The 19,572-nt window shown below is 32.4% G+C and overlaps 1 protein-coding gene across 1 annotated transcript; it reads right to left on the reverse strand.

Moving 5' to 3' along the window:
• Positions 1-3,038: 3,038 nt before the first annotated feature.
• LOC100923068 (olfactory receptor 51F2-like) lies at positions 3,039-4,004 on the reverse strand. The gene has a single exon (XM_003764756.3). It carries the CDS (start codon positions 3,987-3,989, stop codon positions 3,039-3,041), a length of 951 nt encoding a protein of 316 aa, XP_003764804.2. The 5' UTR covers positions 3,990-4,004.
• Positions 4,005-19,572: the final 15,568 nt, after the last annotated feature.

Here is a 19,572-nt window from a genome sequence, read left to right on the forward strand (position 1 = left end):
GAACTACCTTCTATATTCTGTGCATTTAAAAAATGTGATGGTGAACTGTTTTTCTTTCTTTTCATTTCTTTGTTTTTGGATGAACAACATTATCACCAGCTCCTTCCCCACCCCTAACCCCCCTAAAAAGAGCACTTTCAATAAAAAAAACACTCTTTTAAACAAATAAATGTAGTTAAGCAAAAGAAATCCACCAATTTCCAAATTCAAATATATCTCTTTTGATACAGTGGAATAAAGAAACAGTTTTATCCAGACAAATAATTCATTTTGCAAAACATACAGTTGCAGAAACCATTTGGGTCCAAGATTTTCTGTAGCACTAGAACAATGACCATTGGTTTCTGCACTGTTGGTATACAATCTGGAGGGAATAAAAGGGATTGAGACACCTGGTTTCATTGATAGACAACAGACAACTGAGGTGAGGAGAGGGGAAATCAGATGATATACCTAAAGTCAGATGATAGGGATAGATTACTTCTGACCTCCAAAATCAAGTGACTTCGAGACAACTTTCCAAAATGGTTGATAAAGGGCAAAATGGAGTATTTGTGCTATTTTTAATGTTGCATTCCTGTTTTGATCCTGGGATTCCTAGCCCCTGTAATACCTTATCGAATAGCTTCATCTGTTAAGAGATTCTTTGGACAGAATGATAACCAACCTTAAGGAGTATGATATGAATATGGTCAAAGGCACAATGGGTATGAATCATAATCTAATGTATTCTCTAAGAAAAAAAAAAGCTTGGATAAACAGACTATAAGCAAACCAAGGCGGTTTATAGATTAACCACTTAGAGGTCTCACTAGACTAATATGAGAGGAAAGATTTACATGTCGCCAAGGTAACAACAAAAAAAAATCTAAGCAAAAACAAACATCATAAAACAAAAAGCTGAAGCAATAGAATAATTATCAACATTCAGTAATATTGAGTTTCCTTGCAAGCTGGTAATCCACTCCCAATTTCCATTTAATCAGTATATTTATTTTGAGTTCCAGATTTGCATGTAGTTATCTGGTTGCTGGAGTAATCTTCTCTTGGACAGTCTGAAATAAATTTCATTCTCAGGAGAGTTCTGAAGGAAAATCCTCTCAAAGATCTGATTCTCTGATTCTAAGTTTTAGGTAATTCTAAAAATTTCTCAGTAAGAAGACAATAAAATTGAGTACAATTTCCCAAATTTGGTTTTCCATTAACTCACATCACTCATTAATTCATGTGGTAAAAATTGTCTTATGGTTCTGATGTTCTTAACAGACGTATAAGAGGAACATCAAATGAGGAATCCATAATTCATTTGAAACTTCAGAGTATTTCAGTATTTGCATATGATTTGCTGTTTTTGTCTTTTCCTAAATCCCATGCCAAATATTGATACAGGCTGAAAGAAGAATCTTAAAACAAATTCAACTTAAAAAGTGAAACCTTCTGTCTCTTAAACTTCTCAGACATATACTTCGATAGGAAAATGATTTACTTTTCTTATAATTATTAATGCAATTTTATATGTAAAATCATTAATATAATTTTGAGGACTTACTACTAAAACATATTCAAGTTCTGCTTATCCCATTAGGAACATTTGAAAACTAGACAGATAAATAGATGGATGTATACCTATCTATTTACATAGGTATGCATATGAGTATAAACATACATTTACATTATATTTATTTATCCTGATTCTTAGAGAAATTATTCTGATCCTGTTTATTTCTCAAAATATATTATTCCATTTAATTAGAAAACTTTTTACATTTTTTTTCTTATTTCTGCTTTAAGGATATTATCTCTATATCATAAATTCTTTAAGGACTAAATTTTATGCAGAAATATAGAACTTTTAGCAAGTATATGGCAAGCCCAAGAACACATTCATTTAGATGCTTCAGATAAATAATAAGACTAAAATAATAAGATCTTTCATATTTGAATCCTATTGCAGCAACTCAGATGCTTCAGTATTAATTTATCAATTAATGTTTGCCATTGCAATGACAAACTTCTACTAGTCACCTGACCTGATTATAGAAATTTATTATGAAAGGAAAAAGAAGGGACATGGTTATGACAATAGCAAGAATACTTTCTTCAAAGGCATATATTGACCTGAAACAAACTATAATGGGAAAAAAAACCATAGCTCTTTTTTATTCAAGTCAAAAGTCATTGTTAATAGCCAATTACACAAAAAAGTTCTACATTATTTACAGGGTGATTATCAGTACTAATCAGATGGATACATTTCCTATTCATCTAACAAATAGCACAGTGGGGAAACTGAGTCAAGAGGATGTTACCTTGGCCTATGTCGATGTCATTCCTTCTAATGACAAAAATCCACTTGTAGCAGTTCTCAGACTGCATTCCCTTTGGGCACAAGGCATTTTCCTTGAATGGTGGACTATTGGTTTAATGATAATTCAGAAAATTATCTGTAATCAAAACTTAAGATAATATCAAATTACATTCTCATGAGATTTTACCTAAAATAGCAAAATTTCACTAATTACATCTTAGGAGAAGATTGTTATTATTTTTCTCATGTTTCAATAACAGCTAACAAAGCATCACATATAAAGACGTATCAGTCCTCCACTTATAAGTTAAGAATATTTACATTCTGGAGTTTCACATATAACAAATGCATGCTAACTATCTCAGAACCTCAGAAAAAATGCTAGCTATATTAAGTCTCCAATCTGTATTGCCTATTCACCCTTAAGGCAGGGTTTAAAATTTGAATCTAAGGGATACTGTTACTAAGTTGACTGAGAATTGTGCCTCTAATTCAAATTATTGATTAATAGGCAAAATTTCATAATTTTTACTAATAATAGCCAAATAATCTATTGGATAAAACTCATTCTTTAGTATAAGCAAAGCTGTAATTCCCCCACTTTCACTAAATATGTTCCTAGTTTATTCAAGAATTTTATCAGAAATAAATTCTGTCAATTTTTTATACATGAATCATTTTTCTCATTCTTTTAATCTCTTTGAGGAAGAATTTCCTTTTTATAACTCATTCATATCTGGTCCCCTATCTTAATAAAATGCTTAATAATAGCCCTGCGAATCTGTTTGGTTTTCACACTGTAAATGATGGGGTTAAGAACAGGTGGGATAAGGAGGAAAATATTGGCCATCATGGTGTGGACGAAAGGGGGTGCCTTCCGACCATATCTGTGCACAAGAGACAGACTGACAAGGGGAATATAGAAAATAGCAACTGCACTAATATGAGAGACACATGTGTTAAAAGCCTTGTGTCGTTCCTCAGGGGAGGCAATATTGAGCACGGAGCGGATGATCATGACATAGGATATAAGAATACAAGGACAGTCAATACCTGTTGTTGAAAAGAGGGCAAAAAGTCCCATGATGCTGTTGATCCTGTTGTCATTGCATGACAGCTTGATTACATCCACATGGTAGCAGTAAGAGTGAGAAAGAACCTTTGACTGACAAAATGACAGCCTTTTGAGAAGTAGTACCACTGGAGTCATGATTGCAACTTCTCTTACAACCAAGGCTACACCAATTTGAGCAATTTTAGTATTGGTTAGAATGGTGGCATAATGAAGTGGAGCACAAATTGCCACAAACCGGTCAAAAGCCATGGCTAGAAGCACACCAGATTCCATGAATGTTAGTGAGTGGAGGAAAAACATTTGGATGATGCAAGCATCCAGGTTAATCTCTCTTTTATTGAACCAGAAAACTCCCAGTGTGGTAGAGAGTGTGCAAATAGTCAGACCCAGGTCAGTGGCTGAGAGCATGGAAAGGAAATAATACATGGGTTCATGGAGACTCTGTTCACGGATCACTACAAACAAAATCATGCTGTTCCCTGAGAGGGCAATGACATATAGGAGGCAGATTGGAAGAGATATCCAGATTTGAGATGCTCCAAGGCCAGGAATTCCAGTCAACCAAAAAATCAATGGCTGGGAACTAGTGTTATTGACAATTGTCATTGTAAGCTGAGGAGACAGGAGTAAATAATAAAATTCCATGCTCTAAAAACTAAGTTATAATTTACTTACACAATGTATATTCATCCAAAGAATACTTTATGATATTCCTTTCTAGATGTTTGTATTCACCAAGTGATTTGATTATTTAGGTGATTTTTTAAAAAAGTATATATTTATACCTTATAACCTGAGCAACTATATGATGATTTTATAACCACCAGACATCCCTATCCTATTTTGTACTTTATTGGCAATAGACCCTATAGATTCCTTTCTTTTTTTTTTCTTGCATTCAATGTTTACCAGAATTTTTCTGTAAAATAATCCCAAGATCATATTTGTAAGATTGTTTTTTTTTTTTTAAACCAAGGTCTCCCTCTCTCATTCTAATCAGTACAGAAAAGTTGACCTGCTCCATCTTGACTTAAGTCAATGTACCTCTTTTTTGATAAACCTGGTAGACCCTTCACTAATTCACTAAGACTAAGACTAATTCATTAATTCACTATATAAATATCACACAAAAGTAAGACACTGAAATGATTTAGCCCACTGCAGTTAAAAACTCCCAACTTTATGAAATTGATTAGCCTCAGTTCCCCTGATAGCTATGATTACAAGCATATACCATCATGCCTGCTCTGCTTTATAAATAAATGTGTGAGAAGATATCAAATTTACAAGGATTTTCATAAGTAAGCTGCTTACTCAAACTCTGAAGAAGAAAAAATGGCTACTGTTATTTCTGGTATAAATGTGAAATCAAATATAGAACTTCCCTGAACACACTTGGAATAATTTGAGAAATCAATTAAGAAACATATATATATATATATATATATATATATATACCTATGTACAGAGAGAATGTTAGCAAAACATATTCTTAAACTTTCAATCCAGTTCCTTCTAAAACTTTGGGTAGGGAAAAAAAGAAAATAATAACTATAGTAAAAATTTTGAAAGTGGTAATGAATAGATTGTTACCGTTTATGAAATTACAGGCTTTTAGAAGTGGGAAAACCTAGGAGGTAATAAAGTTCAATTGCTTCTCTACTGAACTAATCAATGTACAACTTCCTTATTAGATTACTGTCCAGACTTACCTTTAAAACTTCTGAGATGGGGAAAACACTATTTCAAAAATTTCATTTTCAAATAAATTGGGGAACTAGCTGAGATTAGCCAGGTCAAAAGAAGAGTGAAGAAGGATGAATAAAAATATTCATGAAACTGAAAGTTGTCTCAAAGGAGATGTAGACCTCGTTTCTGTGACTTTAAAGAGTAATTAGAATGATTGAATAGAAGTTATAGGATAGAGACTTCTATTAAATTTAAAGAAAAACTTTGTAAAAATTATAGACGATTATCAATAGGATGGACTGCCTCATGAACTCTAAATCCTTTGGAATTCAGAGAGGATGAATAATTAAATGTCGTGGATATTGAAAAGAATCCTATGCTAAATTGAGACTAGGTCAACATTATAAGATTATAGAATAAGAAATCCCAAAGAACTCAGAGACCATTTAGTTGAAGGATTCTTAACCTTTGACCTTATACCAAATTTGAAAGAGTTCACAAATTTGTGTGGGGAAAACTCCATCTTTTTACAATACTGTTTGTTTCCTTTGTAATCCTAGGTACAGAAGGTGTCTTGAAGAACATTTTTAAGTGCTGTTCTGAGAATGGGTTTATAGAATTCACCATATTGCCAGTGGGGTTTATGACACACACAAAAGCTCTAAGAACTATTCTAATTCAGTTCTTGACAAATAGGAAAACTAAGGCTCATGGAACTTAACTGATTTCACCAGAGTCACATATTTGGAAGGCAGAACTAGGAGCAATGGGTAGAAGATGAAGAGAAACATATTGAAAATCAACATAAAAATGAAATGAAAACTTACTACCAAAAAGGAGAATAGATGATCGAGAAGTATACCTGGAAGTCTTTAAGCAAAGGCTGGATGACCCACTGCTATATACATGATAGAAGCAATTCCAGGCCAGGTAGAGTTGGATTAGAGTTCCTTTGAGGTTCCCTCAAGGCTTAAGATTTTTTTGACTCTGTAAGGGAGACAAATATTGAAGACATCTATTCTGTCCAAATGTGGAAGCTTTTCTTTCAAGTAGTACTTATTTTATCATATGTTTCCTAGGAAATTGAGAGAAATCAATAAATGTGAGAAATACTGAATAGTTAGGTTTCCAGGAAGTGTTACAATTTTCAAGGTAGTATAGGATAGTGAATACCACTGATCAATAGGTTTTCAGAATGTGAGAGGTTTAGAAATGTTAAGATTCCACAGAATAATTAAGTTTCTAACTCTCAGAAGCCTTAAGCAAACAAGGAATTAGGGAATGAGGAAGTCTCAGTTGAATTTAGCCAATTAGAAAAAGTCTTGTGGTTTTGGAAAAAAAACCCGAATTTAAGTTATCTTAAATTCTGATCCAGGCAAACTAGTTGGGGTCAATGATCTGACTTGGCCAAATCACTATTGAGTTACTTAATAGGCTAGTTAAATATTAAGCAACATACCCCAAAGGAGAAGTTTTTCACCATTTTTTAACATGGGATGTATGATGAGGGAGGGGCAACATACTTATACATATTTAGGGGAAAACATATAGTGGACATATCAGAAAGATTGTAACCAGGAAGTGAATGGATCAATCCATTCTCTGAAGAAATGGATTGCATCAAGCTAACAAGTACAAAGCTGCTCTCACTTCTATGCTCAGGTTTTCCTCTTCCCAAAGAGGAGCAGAGTTCACTTCTGACCAGAAACATTAAGACTAATTCTTAAGATTCTTCTTTAATAAATTTTCCTCAATACATGGTTTTCAGTGTCAAGAGTGTGTTTTTCGGTTTGGACATGTATACTTATTTTGTGTTTAATTTATACTTTAACATATTTAACATGTATTGGTCATCCTGTCATCTAGGGGAGGGGGTAGGGGGATGGAGGGGAAAAATTGGGACAAAAGGTTTGGCAATTGTCAATGCTGTAAAATTACCCATGCATATAACTTGTAAACAAAAAGCTATTATAAAAAAAAGAGTGTAATACACTCTTTAACAATATTTATTTAACAATAAATAAAGACATGTCTTATCAATAAACACCTGTTATGAACCTTCAACTTACTTCTTCTATATCTTTCCCTTTTCAAATGAAACCTTCTTTGTGTGAAAGGCCCCAGTGTTGTCCTGTGCTCTGTCACTTCCTCTACTTCAGGTAGTGTTGAACCTAAAAAGAAACAGGGGCCATTAGACTGTACATAAGAATCCCTGCAGACCACTTTCAGATTTAAAAAAACTACATTTCCATATTATCTAATTGTATTATATTTTTGTTTATCTTATTAAATATTTCCTAATTATATTTTAATCTACTTTTGGCTTCCTTTGGGAGTATGGCAGATATTGTGTGAGTAAGGTTTATGAAGGGTAACAGATTGGATATCTGTGCCTTATACTTTATTGCTGTTTGGACAGTTACTATCTATCATATTAATTAGATTATGATTGTCATTGCCTGTGTTTCCACACTTGGTGAAATGTGGTACTTCATTTTTCAGATGAAGAAACTAAGGCTCAAAGATTCAAAGTTCTTATCCCAATTTACAGTTAGCAAGGTGAAAGGTGGTATTTGAATTCAATCCCCTAAATTCATGGCTCACATGTATCATGTTGCTCAGAAAAAAAATGCAGAGAATTCTTCTTTATCACTGAAAGAAGCTCAGAGGACTAGAAGTTCTCTTTGCCTTGTATTCTTTTTCTACTCCAACTGCCCTCCAGGTCCTGTGCATCCCTAAAATTTTGGAATAGAGCTCACCTGGGGTCAGTTTAGGAAATCTCATAAGCAGCATATCCTAGTTCAGAGATAAGAATAGAAATTCAGATCTCTTTCCTGTCTGAGTAGATGAGATAGAATGAAAACAAAACCCCAGATGGTAGCCATAATTAAAATGTAAACTAAACCACAATGAAACATTAGAATTTGAGAAAGAAAATTCTAGATCAACTTCTAATGTGGAGCATCAATCTGTCCTGTACAGAATTTTTCACTCATCAAATTCTTCCTTTCATTTTAATCATTTTTTTGCTCTTATGCACTTATTATGTGCAAGACATTGTGCTAAATACTGGCAACAGAATCAAATATGACCAAAATTCTGACTGCTCTATTTTAAGTCAATTTTTGTAACAGCCAAGGGCACTGCCCAGCTAGCTCTCTTAAGCAAATCAATCACTTCTTTTGTTACTCTGTGATCATATGAACACAGGCCATGATTTTAATTGACCCAAGTATTCCTATTTTGAGCACAGGACATTTCTCCACAGTCATTTTCCAACCCAGATTTACTTACTAGTTTCTGCCAGTTGTAGGCAGTAACAGGCGTGGCCTTAGTGTGTACTGATTTGGCCTAATCAGTTAAGAAGCTTTTATTGACTTCATTAGAACTATAATCCCTTGGGTGTGGAGCAGACATATGTAGTTTTGTAACCTGGGAACAGGGAATTCTCTACCTGCTTGTGGGGTGTGTGTGTGTGTGTGTGTGTGTATTTTTCTGAGATGAATCAAAGGATTTAAAACTGAACATTATCTTAAAAGTTATCTATTTCAATATTCTCTTTTTGCAGAGGAGGAAGCTGAGGATTAGAGAAAGAAAATGATAAGCCTAAGGTCACTCCAGGATGAGATAGACAAACTTTGATGGAAATCCAGGCTTCTGAAACTGAATCCATTGTTTTTTACTACAAAAAATATTTGAAGGACTGGTATTTGGAAGTATTAGATTTCTCCCTGCTTGGTATAGGTCTTGGTCTTGTATTTGTATTGCCACCTCTGCATGGAAAGGTCAATTTCACTGATTGAGAATTCATAATCACAGCAATGAGTGGAAGTGACAATCAAGTAAAGGAAGAATTTTGTAGCAGTTAGATCAGGGATTTTAAACTTGGAGTTTTCCATTAACTAATTTTCTTTTTTTTTTAATTAAAGCTTTTTATTTTATAAACATATGAATGGATAATTTTTCCATTATCCTTGCAAAACCTTGTGTTCCAAATTTCCTTCTCTCCCCCCAACTCCTCCTCTAGATGGCAAGTAATCCAATATATATCAAATATGTGCAATTCTTCTATAAATATTTCTACAATTATCATGTTACACAAAAAAAATCAAAAAGGAAAACTAATGAGAAAGAAAACAAAATGCAAGCAAACAACACCAAAAACAGTGAAAGTGATCCATATTCAGTTCCCATACTCCTCTCTCTGGGTATAGATAGCTCTCTTCATCACAAGATCACTCGATCTGGCTTCAATCATATCATTTTTGAAAACAGTCATCTCCATAATCTTTGTATAATCTTATTGTTGCCATATACAATGACTTCCTGGTTCTGCTCATTTTATTTAGCATCTTCAAAATCATCTTGCTGATCATTTCTTATAGAACGACATCATTCCATATAATTCATATACTATAACTTATTCATCCATTTTCCAATTGATGGGCATACATTCAATTTCCAGTTTCTTGCCATTACAAAAAGGGCTGCCACAAACATTTTTGTACATGTAGGATTCCCTTTGGACATAGTTCCAAATTATTCCCTGGAGTAGTTGAATCAGTTAACAATTCCACCAACAATGTATTTAGTGTCCTAGTTTTCCCACATCACCTCTAACATTTCTCATTATCTTTTTATGTGATCTTAGCCAATCAGAGAGGTGTGTAATAGTACCTTAGAATTGTCTTAATTTGCATTTCTCTGATCAATAGTGATTTAAAGCACCTTTTCATATGACTAGAAATGGTTTCAATTTCTTCATCTGAAAATTGTCTATTCATATCCTTTGACCATTTACCAATTGGAGAATGGCTTGAATTCTTATAAATTTGATGTAATTCTCTAAATATTTTGGAAATGGAAATCTGAGGCCTTTATCAGAACTCTTAAATGTAAATGTTTTTTTTTCCATTTATTACTTCTCTTCTAATCTTGTTTGCATTAGTTTTGTTTGTACAAAAACTTTTTAACTTAATATAATCAAAAGATTTTTGGATTCAATAATGTACTCCAGTTCTTCTTTGCCTACAAATCCCTTCCTTCTCCATAGATCTGAGAGGAAAACTATGCTTTGTTCTTCTAATTTGTTTACAATATCACTCTTCATATCTAAATCATGAATTCATTTTGACCTTATTTTAGTATATGGTGTTAGGTATGGATCAATGCCTCATTTCTGCCATACTAATTTCCAATTTTCCCAGCATTTTTTGTCAAATAGTGAATTCTTATCCCAAAAGCTGTGATCTTTGGTGTTGTCAAACACTAGATTACTATAGTTATTGACTATTTTATCCTGTGAACCTAATCTATTCCCCTGATCAACTACTCTATTTTTTTTTAGCCAGTACCAAATGGTTTTGATGACTGCTGCTTTACAATATAGTTTTATGTCTGATAGATTTTGCATTTTTTTCATTAATTCCCTTGAGAGTCTTGACCTTTTGTTCTTCCAGATGAACTTTGATATTTTTTCTAGATCTGTAAAATAATTTCTTGGGAGTTTGAGTGGTTTGGCATTGAATAAGTAGATTAATTTAGATAGTATTGTCATTTTTATTATGTTCACTTGATCTACCCATGAACAATTGATATTTTCCCAATTGATTAGATCTGACTTTTTCTCTGGAAAGTGTTTTGTAATTGTGTGCATATAGTTCCTGACTTTGCCTTGGCAATAGACCCCCAAATATTTTATATTATTGACAGTTATTTTAAATTGAATTTCTCTTTGTATATCTTTCTTCTGGACTTTGTTGGTAATATATAAAAATGCTGGCAATTTATGTAGATTTATTTTGTATCCTACAACTTTGCTAAAGTTGTGAATTGTTTCTACTTTTTAGTTTAATTCTCTAGGATCCTCCAAGTATACGATCATATCATCTGCAAAGAGGGATAATTTGCTTTCCTCATTACCTGTTCTAATTCCTTTAATCTCTTTTCTTTCCCTTATTGCCAAACCTAACATTTCTAATGCAATGTTGAATAGTAATGGTGATAATGGGCAATCTTGTTTCACCCCTGATTTTATTGGGAATGGTTCTAGTTTGTCTCCATTGTATATGATTCTTGCTGATGGCTTTAAATAGATGCTACTGATTATTTTAAGGAAAATTCCACTTATTCCTGTACTCTCTAATGTTTTTAATAGAAAAGGGTATTGGATTTTATCAAATGCTTTTTCTGCATCTATTGAGATAATCATGATTTTTCTATTAGTTTGGTTATTGATATAATGAATTATGTTAATAGTTTTTCTAATATTGAACCAGTCCTGGATTCCTGGCATAAATCCTAATTGGTAATGGTGTATTATCCTGAGGATCATTTGCTGTAATCTCTTTGCTAATACTTTATTTAAGATTTTTGCATTGATATTCATTAGAGAAATTGGTCTATAATTTTTTTTTCTTTTGTGATCCTACCTGGTTTCAATATTAGCACAATATCAGTGTTATAAAAGAAATTTGGTAGGATTCTTTCTTTCCCAATTTTTTCAAATACTTTGCACAGTATTGGGATAAATCTTTCTTAAAATGTTTGGTAGAATTTACATGTAAATCCATTTTTAATTTAATTTTTTCTTAGGAAGTTGATTAATAGTTTGTTTAATTTCTTTTTCTAAATTGGGTAATTTAAATAATTTATTTCTTCCTCTGTTAATCTGGGCAATTTGTATTTTTGTTAAGTATTAATCACTTACATTACCAGATTTATTGATATACACTTGGGCAAAATAACACCTAATTATTGCTCTACTTTCCTCTTCATTGGTAGAAAATTTTCCCTTTTCATTTTTGATACTAATAATTTTATTTTATTATCTTCTTTGTTCTTATCAAAATAACTTAAGGTTTATCTATTTTGTTGTTTTTTCATAAAACCAACTTAGTTTTGTTAATTCAATAGTTTTCTTACTTTCAGTTTTATTAATTACCCCTTTTATTTTCAGAATTTCAAATTGGGTATTTAATTGGGAGTTTTTAATTTGTTCTTTTTCTAGCTTTTTTAGTTGCAAACCCAATTCATTGATCTTCTCTTGTTCTATTTTATGCAAGTAAGCATCTAGACATATAAAATTTCCCCTAATAACTGCTTTGGCTGCATCCTATAAATATTGGTATGTTGTCTCATTATTATCATTCTCTTGGATGAAATTATCAATTGTGTTTATAATTTGATGTTTTACCTACTCATTTTTTTTTTAGGATTAGGTTATTTAGTTTCCAATTAATTTGGGGTATATTTTCCCCTGCTTTTTACTGAATGTAATTTTTATTCATCATGATCCAAAATAAAATGCATTTACTATTTCTGTCTTTCTACATTTGATTTTGAGGTTTTTATGTCCTAATAAATGGTCGATTTTTATATAAGTTCCATGTACTGCCAAGAAAAAAGTACATTCCTTTCTGTCTCCATTCAATTTTTTCCAAAGCTCTATCATACGTAACTTTTTCTAGAATTCTATTTAACTCCTTAACTCCTTTCTTATTTATTTTGTGGTTCCATTTATCTAGTTCTGAGAGAGCAAGGTTGAGATCCCCTACTAGTATAGTTTTGCTTTCTCTAATTTTTGCAGGTCTCTTAATTTCTCCTCTAGGAATTTGGGTGCATATACGTTTAGTATTGCTATTACTTCATTATCTATGGAACCTTTTGTTAAGATGTAGTTTCCTTCCTTATCTCTTTTAATTAGAGCTATTTTTTGCTTTTGCTTGATCTGAGATCAGTATTACTACCACTGTTTTTTTTTTTTTTTTTTACTTCAGCTGAAACATAATAGATTTCTCCAGCCTTTTACCTTTATTCTGAATGTATCAATATGCTATAAATGTGTTTCTTGTAAACAACAAATTGTAGGATTCTGGCTTTTAACGCTGTCTGCTATTTGCTTCCATTTTATGGAAGAGTTCATACCATTCACCTTCACAGTTAAAATTACTCTGTTTCCTGCCAACTTGTTTTCCCCCTTTATACTTTTCTCTTTCCTTTCTCCCTTTTTCTCCTCTCCAGTATTTTGCTTCTGACCACCCCCTCCCTCAAATAGATTTCCTCTTTTACAGCCTCTCTCCCTTTTTTATTCTTTTCCCCCTTCTACTTCGATTCTCCCTTCTATTAGCCACCCCCTTTCTTTTCCCCTTTTCCTTCTGATTGCTGGTGGTTTCCTTCTGAGGGAAGATTTAATTTCATTTAATCTTAACATGTTTGTATTTACATAGTAGTTACATATTGCTTCTCTTATTAGGATATGAGTTCATTCAGGGAAGAGTCAATATTTTCCTTGTTTTATATCCCTTGTTCTTTGATCAATGTATGGCACATGTAACTGCTTTGTAAATGCTCATTGACTGAACTTGGAATAAATAGATAATGTCATTGAAGAAAGTATTTCACCTCTATAAATTTCAATTTATCTGTGAAATGGGGGAAAATGTAATAATTTCTTGACCACTTTAAGTTTTGTTAAAGAGCAAATGAGAACATATATGTCATATGTTTTGTAAGTCTAAAGTATTATGTGAATAGCATTTTGTCTTCATAATTATCACTGTCTTCATCATCATCATGATTACTACTTCATAATCTTGTATTAATTTCCTGCCTCAGTAGGGAGAAAGTCAGTGTAAAAATACTTTGGCAAATATCAATAATCCCTGAAATAAAGCGCTACAGAATGGAGGATATATCAGTAGGAAATGAGTTTCAATGTCAAATGCCTAGAAGTGGAAGAGAATTTATTTCTCTCAGTAACACATGCCTCCTAAATCTTTGCTTGCATTTTGGACATTAAATACTATAGAAGAAGGTATCCAAGAACATCTGAAAATTGAATTTTAACTTCTTATCCAGTATTTTAAATAAGCTATGGCAATCTGAGTCAAAATAATCAAAATTTTAGCAATGGAGTTTACACTATTATCATATTTGATACTCAGAACATCTGTCTGAGGTGGGCAGGAATAGCACTACAATCAAGTTGTGCAGTTAAACTGAGACTCAGAGAGCTTAAATTTTTAGTCCAGGATCACTTATATGTTAAGAGGTAAAGTAAAGAATGGAATTTGAGTTCTTATCACAAAGTTTCCTGTAGTTATGAAGAAGATTTTTTCCATTTTCCTCCTGTGCTCTCCTGTACTGTTCTGTCCTCTCTTCTCTTCTCTTCTCTTCTTTCTTTGACAGAGAACTCCCTGCTATTCAGTTTGAAAACTTACTAATGTAAATCAGAAAGTTGTTTGTAATTCATAGTCCTCAAGAGTTTCCTGGGGTCCCCAAGAAGTTATGTGACTTGTCTGTTCTTAGACAGATGCTGTCTTTTAGTTATATGATCTCAACCAAGGTCAGCCTGTTGTCAGTATTCTTCATCTGCTAACTGTCTGTTTGTATCTCTCTGTCTCTCTCTCTCTCTCTCTTTCTCTCTCTCTCTCTCTCTCTCTCTCCCCCCTTCATCTCTCTGTCTTTCTGTTTCTTTGACACACACACACACACACACACACATATTTTGTCTCATTCTTGACCTCCTTTTATAGAAACAGAGTATTCTAAAACTTTAATATAGTGTATGGAGGGACTATTGAGCTTTCAGTGTCTGAGGTATGACTATAAAACAAAAAGTTTCTTCACAAAAAATTTCTGTAATATAATCCTGATAAATATCCATTTTGGAAGACATTTTCTTGCAAATCACTTATTTCAAATATATTGGAAATTACATACCCTTAAGGAATTGCTTTCAGAGTTTTTTAGAGGCCAACCAAAAAAAGACAGTTCTGTTACCTTATAATTATGACTTGATTTTGATCCAAGTTGCTGATACAAATTTTCATCTCTCACCTTATTTTACCAAGTTTTACTAAGAAAATTACATCCAGAAAGTTTATCAAATTTCAAATCATTCAAGTAAAATGGTAAGAAGTTCTGAGTTTAAAATGCAAAGAACAATTACATCCAATGATATATTTGACATAGTCATAAAGCAACAACTTTTCTATATCATTTAATGTTAGTTATCTAGAGCTGAGATATTAAATGACTTGCTTATAGTCACATAGTTAAAGGCAATGTGGAGTAGTAAATGGAAAGCAGACCTCATAGTCAGAAAGAACTATATTCAACTCCTAACCTAGACACATCCTAGCGTTCTAACCCTAAATAATTTACTTAAACTTTCAGTGTCCTGGATGCTTCATGAAGACTGTAAGATTCAGAGCAGGTGTACATTTATACTGTAGAGATAGTTCATTGCTGGTATCTTCTTATGCTGTTAAAATCAAAAGTTAGATTATATAAGGATTTATTGTTTGCAATGAACTTTACACAAATTATTTCACTTGATTATCAGATTTATATCATAAAATAGGAACCAAATATATTCTCATTTGAAAGATAAGGTAACTTAGATTTGATGAGTTTAAATGATATGCCTTAGGGGAAGCTAGATGAAACAGTGGACTCCTCCTAGAGTCAGGAGTACCTAAATTCAAATCTGGCCTCAAGTACTTAATATTTAGCTGTGTTTCCCTGGGCAAATTACTTAATCCCAATTGTCTTGTCCCCCCAAAATGTCATTGATATGTGACCAATTAGTGTTAACTAATTTCACCATGTTTAATTTAGGGGTAATGAATACTATTTAGGATCATAAGAGATTGGAGGTGGATTAGATTTTAGAGCCCATCAATGGCAATTCTGATCTAAATCGGAATTCTATCAGATTCCTCATAAGTGGTTATCCAACCTCTGCTTGACAATTTTCCATGAAGAAGCCATTAACTTCTAAGGCAACAATGATTATTATTAAACAAATTCATTTTTTCTTCCTCCTAACTCTTTTCCTCCCATATTGGGAAAAAAATAAAATAAAAATCCAATAATGTGTATAATTGATCAAAATATTTTTCTGCATTGACCACATCTAGAAAAAAATTGTCTCATTCCTCATGATTCCCTCACCTCTCTGTGGAATTAGATAACATGCTTCATCATTGATCTTCTGAAAATGAAGTTGGTCACAGCACATTAGAATTCCAGTACCTTTCAAAGTTGTATATATTTACAAAGTTGTTATTGCATAAATGTTTTTCTGGCTTTTCTCATTGCATTCTCCATCAGTTTATATACATCTTAAGTTTCTTAAGAACCCATTTTTTCATAATTTCTCCAAAGCACCTAAATGGCATGGTGGATAGAACTTTGGACATAGAATCAGCTATTAAGGTATAGACAGTTTGAACTCATAGGAATTAAGTTCACATCCTTACTCTTATCATGTGACCATGCACAAATCACTTAAACTCTCTGAGCCTTAGTTGTCTCCATAAATAATATCCCTTCTAATTCTAAATTTGTGTCATATAGGTTCCTATGATTTTGTTTCTATACTTTGAAAACAAGTTGTATAAAACTTTTCTCATTTCCACATAACAAGCTTTCACATATCAATCAATTAGAAAGATTTATATTAAGTATTCTCTTTGTACTAGCAATAGGAAAATAATGAAGTTTTTGAGCAATTCAGTGATGTGAAAAGTGCCATATATCAGTAAGATTAATCTGTTATGTATACCATCATCACCATCACAATAACAACATCAAAGTACTTATTAACTGCAACACTTCACTAAATGTTTTGACGTATTATCTCATTCTTCTTCACAATTAACATCGAAGATAGCCTCTATTATTATCCAAATTTTAGAGTTTAAGAAACAGGAAAATAGTTTAAGTATATTATTCAAGTCAATCAGGGTAAGTCAGACTACTGAATTTGAACTCTTCCTAAACTGGAAGGAAAATAAACTTCAGTCCCAAAAGAAGAACTATATTAAAGATGTTAGAATAACACAGAATAGTTGTGATAAAGATTTGAACTAGGTTGCTGATAGTGAAATAAAAAGGAAATAATAAATGTGAAACAATATTGTGAAGGAAGAATCAATAATGCTTCAATGCAGGAAAAGAAATAAAGAATGGAGTAAAAGGAGGGTCAACTAGGTGGTGCAGTGGATAGAGCACCAGCCTGAAGTCAGGATGACCTGAGTTCAAATCTGCTCTTGGGCACTTAACACTTCCTAGCTGTGTGACCCTGGGCAAGTCACTTAACCCCAATTGCCTCAGCAAAAAAAGAAAAAAGAAAGAAAGGAAAAATGGAGTAAAAAATGGCTCCCAAATTTCAGTAAAGATGACTGGAAGAATTAGGGGATCCTGATAATACCAAAATTAAGGGAATTATTGTATAGACATGTTAATTTTAAATATATCAAATTAAAAGTCTCAATGAGACATCTCAATGATGAATTCAAATCGGCAATTGGAAATCCGTGACTGAAACTTAGGAAAGAGTTCAAGGCCTATAAAGTGGATTGAAGATTTATACATAAACTTCAAAAGTGAAAGAGTGAAGACTATACTACTTACTTGAATCCCTGAGAAACATGGATTGGCTCATATGAATCAGAAGAGTTAATATTTCAGGGCAAACATTTACTCATAAATACTTAAACATTATAAATCAGGCTTTATTTGTTCTGTTGATTATCTAGACTTAAGAAAGTGATATAGAAAATGTTATTAATACAGATTAAAATTAAAAGTTTATGCAATATAATTTTTCCTTCCACAAATCATATGTTAAATATTTAAGTGTACAACCCTGCATTCAATTTTACAATAAGAATTTGTAAGTGCTATAAGGTGACAGTTATGGTTGATTGTAAAGAAATGATAGGCAAATAAATTAGTTATTTGCTGATCTCAAAAAAAATTATTTCCTTACCAGAAGACAAAATATGAATGTAGATAAATGAATATGATATGTTCAAGCATAAAATATTTTACCAAGAAGAGGATGCTAAAAACTAGGAAAATTAAGAAGGGCCTCTTGCAAAAAGCAGATGAATTTAGCACTGAAAGAGGGTTCTGAGATAGATTTTTGGAGCCAAAGCATTACAAACAGAGGAAGAGTGACAAGGATGGAGGAGTAAGAAAGCAAGTATGGAGAAGAGAATGGGACTATGAAGAGACACAGAGGTGGGATGGAGTATCCCATATGCATGAAAAAGCAAATATGCCATTTTGGCTAGAAAGAACAACACAAAAAAGGGAGGAATGTGTAATCACTCTGAAAAGATTGTCTCTGAAGACTTGCAAAGGATTGTAAAAACCAGCAGAGGAGCTTCTACATAATTCCAGAATTAATAAGTAACCAATGAAGCTTCTTGAGCAATGAAATGACAGGGTCAGATCTATGCCTTTGAAATATCAATTTAATAACTGTGGAGCATGGATTATGTAGAAGATATTCTTGAGGAAAGGATATAAGTCAGGAAAGTATTTCAATAGTCTAAGACATTAATATCAAACTCAGAAGCTAAACTATACATAAGGATTCCTCTGGGCTACATAGTTTCTGAGAAAAATCACCTGATAATAATATACATATTATGTTCTGTTTTATTTTATTTTGTTAAATATCACATTTTAATCTGATTCAGACTGTACACAGATGTATTGCTGACCAGAGATGTTTGATACCTCTAGGCAAGGAGATTGTAGTTTAGTGAGAAGTGTTGGACTACAGTGGCTATTGTGTGAAGGAAGAAAAGGGAATGGAATTAAGTTGAATTAGAATTTAAAATTGTTCAGTAAGCCATATTGTTTTTACCTTTCCAGTCTACTTTTACCTCACTTCCCAGTTCTGATCCTGTGATATTGGCCTACTGGCTGTTCCATGAACAAGACATTCTATCTCTTGGCTATAGACATATTCTTTATTTCCCATGTCTGAGAGCTCTGCTTTCTACACTTTGACTGTGGATCTCTCTGTATTTCTTTAAGTCTTAAATAAAATTCCATCTTTTAATAGAATTCTTCCCTATTTGCTCTTAATTCTAGTGCTTACCTCATTTAATTATTTATTATTTATCCACATATATGAAATTTGTATATATTTATATATATACATATATATATTTGAATATTGTTACTCCCATTAGATAGTAAAGTCTTTGAAGGCAGGGACTCCATTTTTTTTTCTTTTCCTATCCTCTGTGCACAGTGCCTGCTAAATAATAGGTTCTGAATATTGGTTAATATTATTTGCCTCTGACAAAAATAGAAAAGTTAGGATAAGGGAATAGTTTAGGGGGGAATATTAATACTAATTATTAACTAATATTAATATTAAGTAAGTTTTGGATTCATTTGAGTTGCCAGTTATTCATATGTTGACAACTAATTAGAAATTCAGAGATATCATATTAGAGTTCAGTAGAGAAATGAGTAGTAGATAGGTGGATTTGGAAGTAATCTACATAGAGAAGATGCTTGAACATATGGGAAATAATGAGAACAATAAGCTCCCTGGGATACAACAAAAGATTGTTGGATGAAAATGGATGATGGTTCAATAAAACAGAAGGGCAGGATCATTTTCACAAAATCTCAGGAAAGAAATAATAAAAGAGGAAAGTCAATAGAAAAGTCAAGAAGAAAC

The sequence above is a fragment of the Sarcophilus harrisii genome, chromosome 3 (assembly GCF_902635505.1).
Source record: "Sarcophilus harrisii chromosome 3, mSarHar1.11, whole genome shotgun sequence".
Lineage (NCBI taxonomy): Eukaryota > Metazoa > Chordata > Mammalia > Dasyuromorphia > Dasyuridae > Sarcophilus > Sarcophilus harrisii.

Coding starts and splice junctions, on each gene's coding strand:
- LOC100923068 (XM_003764756.3), bottom strand. CDS start 3,989: ATGACAATTGTCAATAACACTAGTTCCCAGCCATTGATTTTTTGGTTG.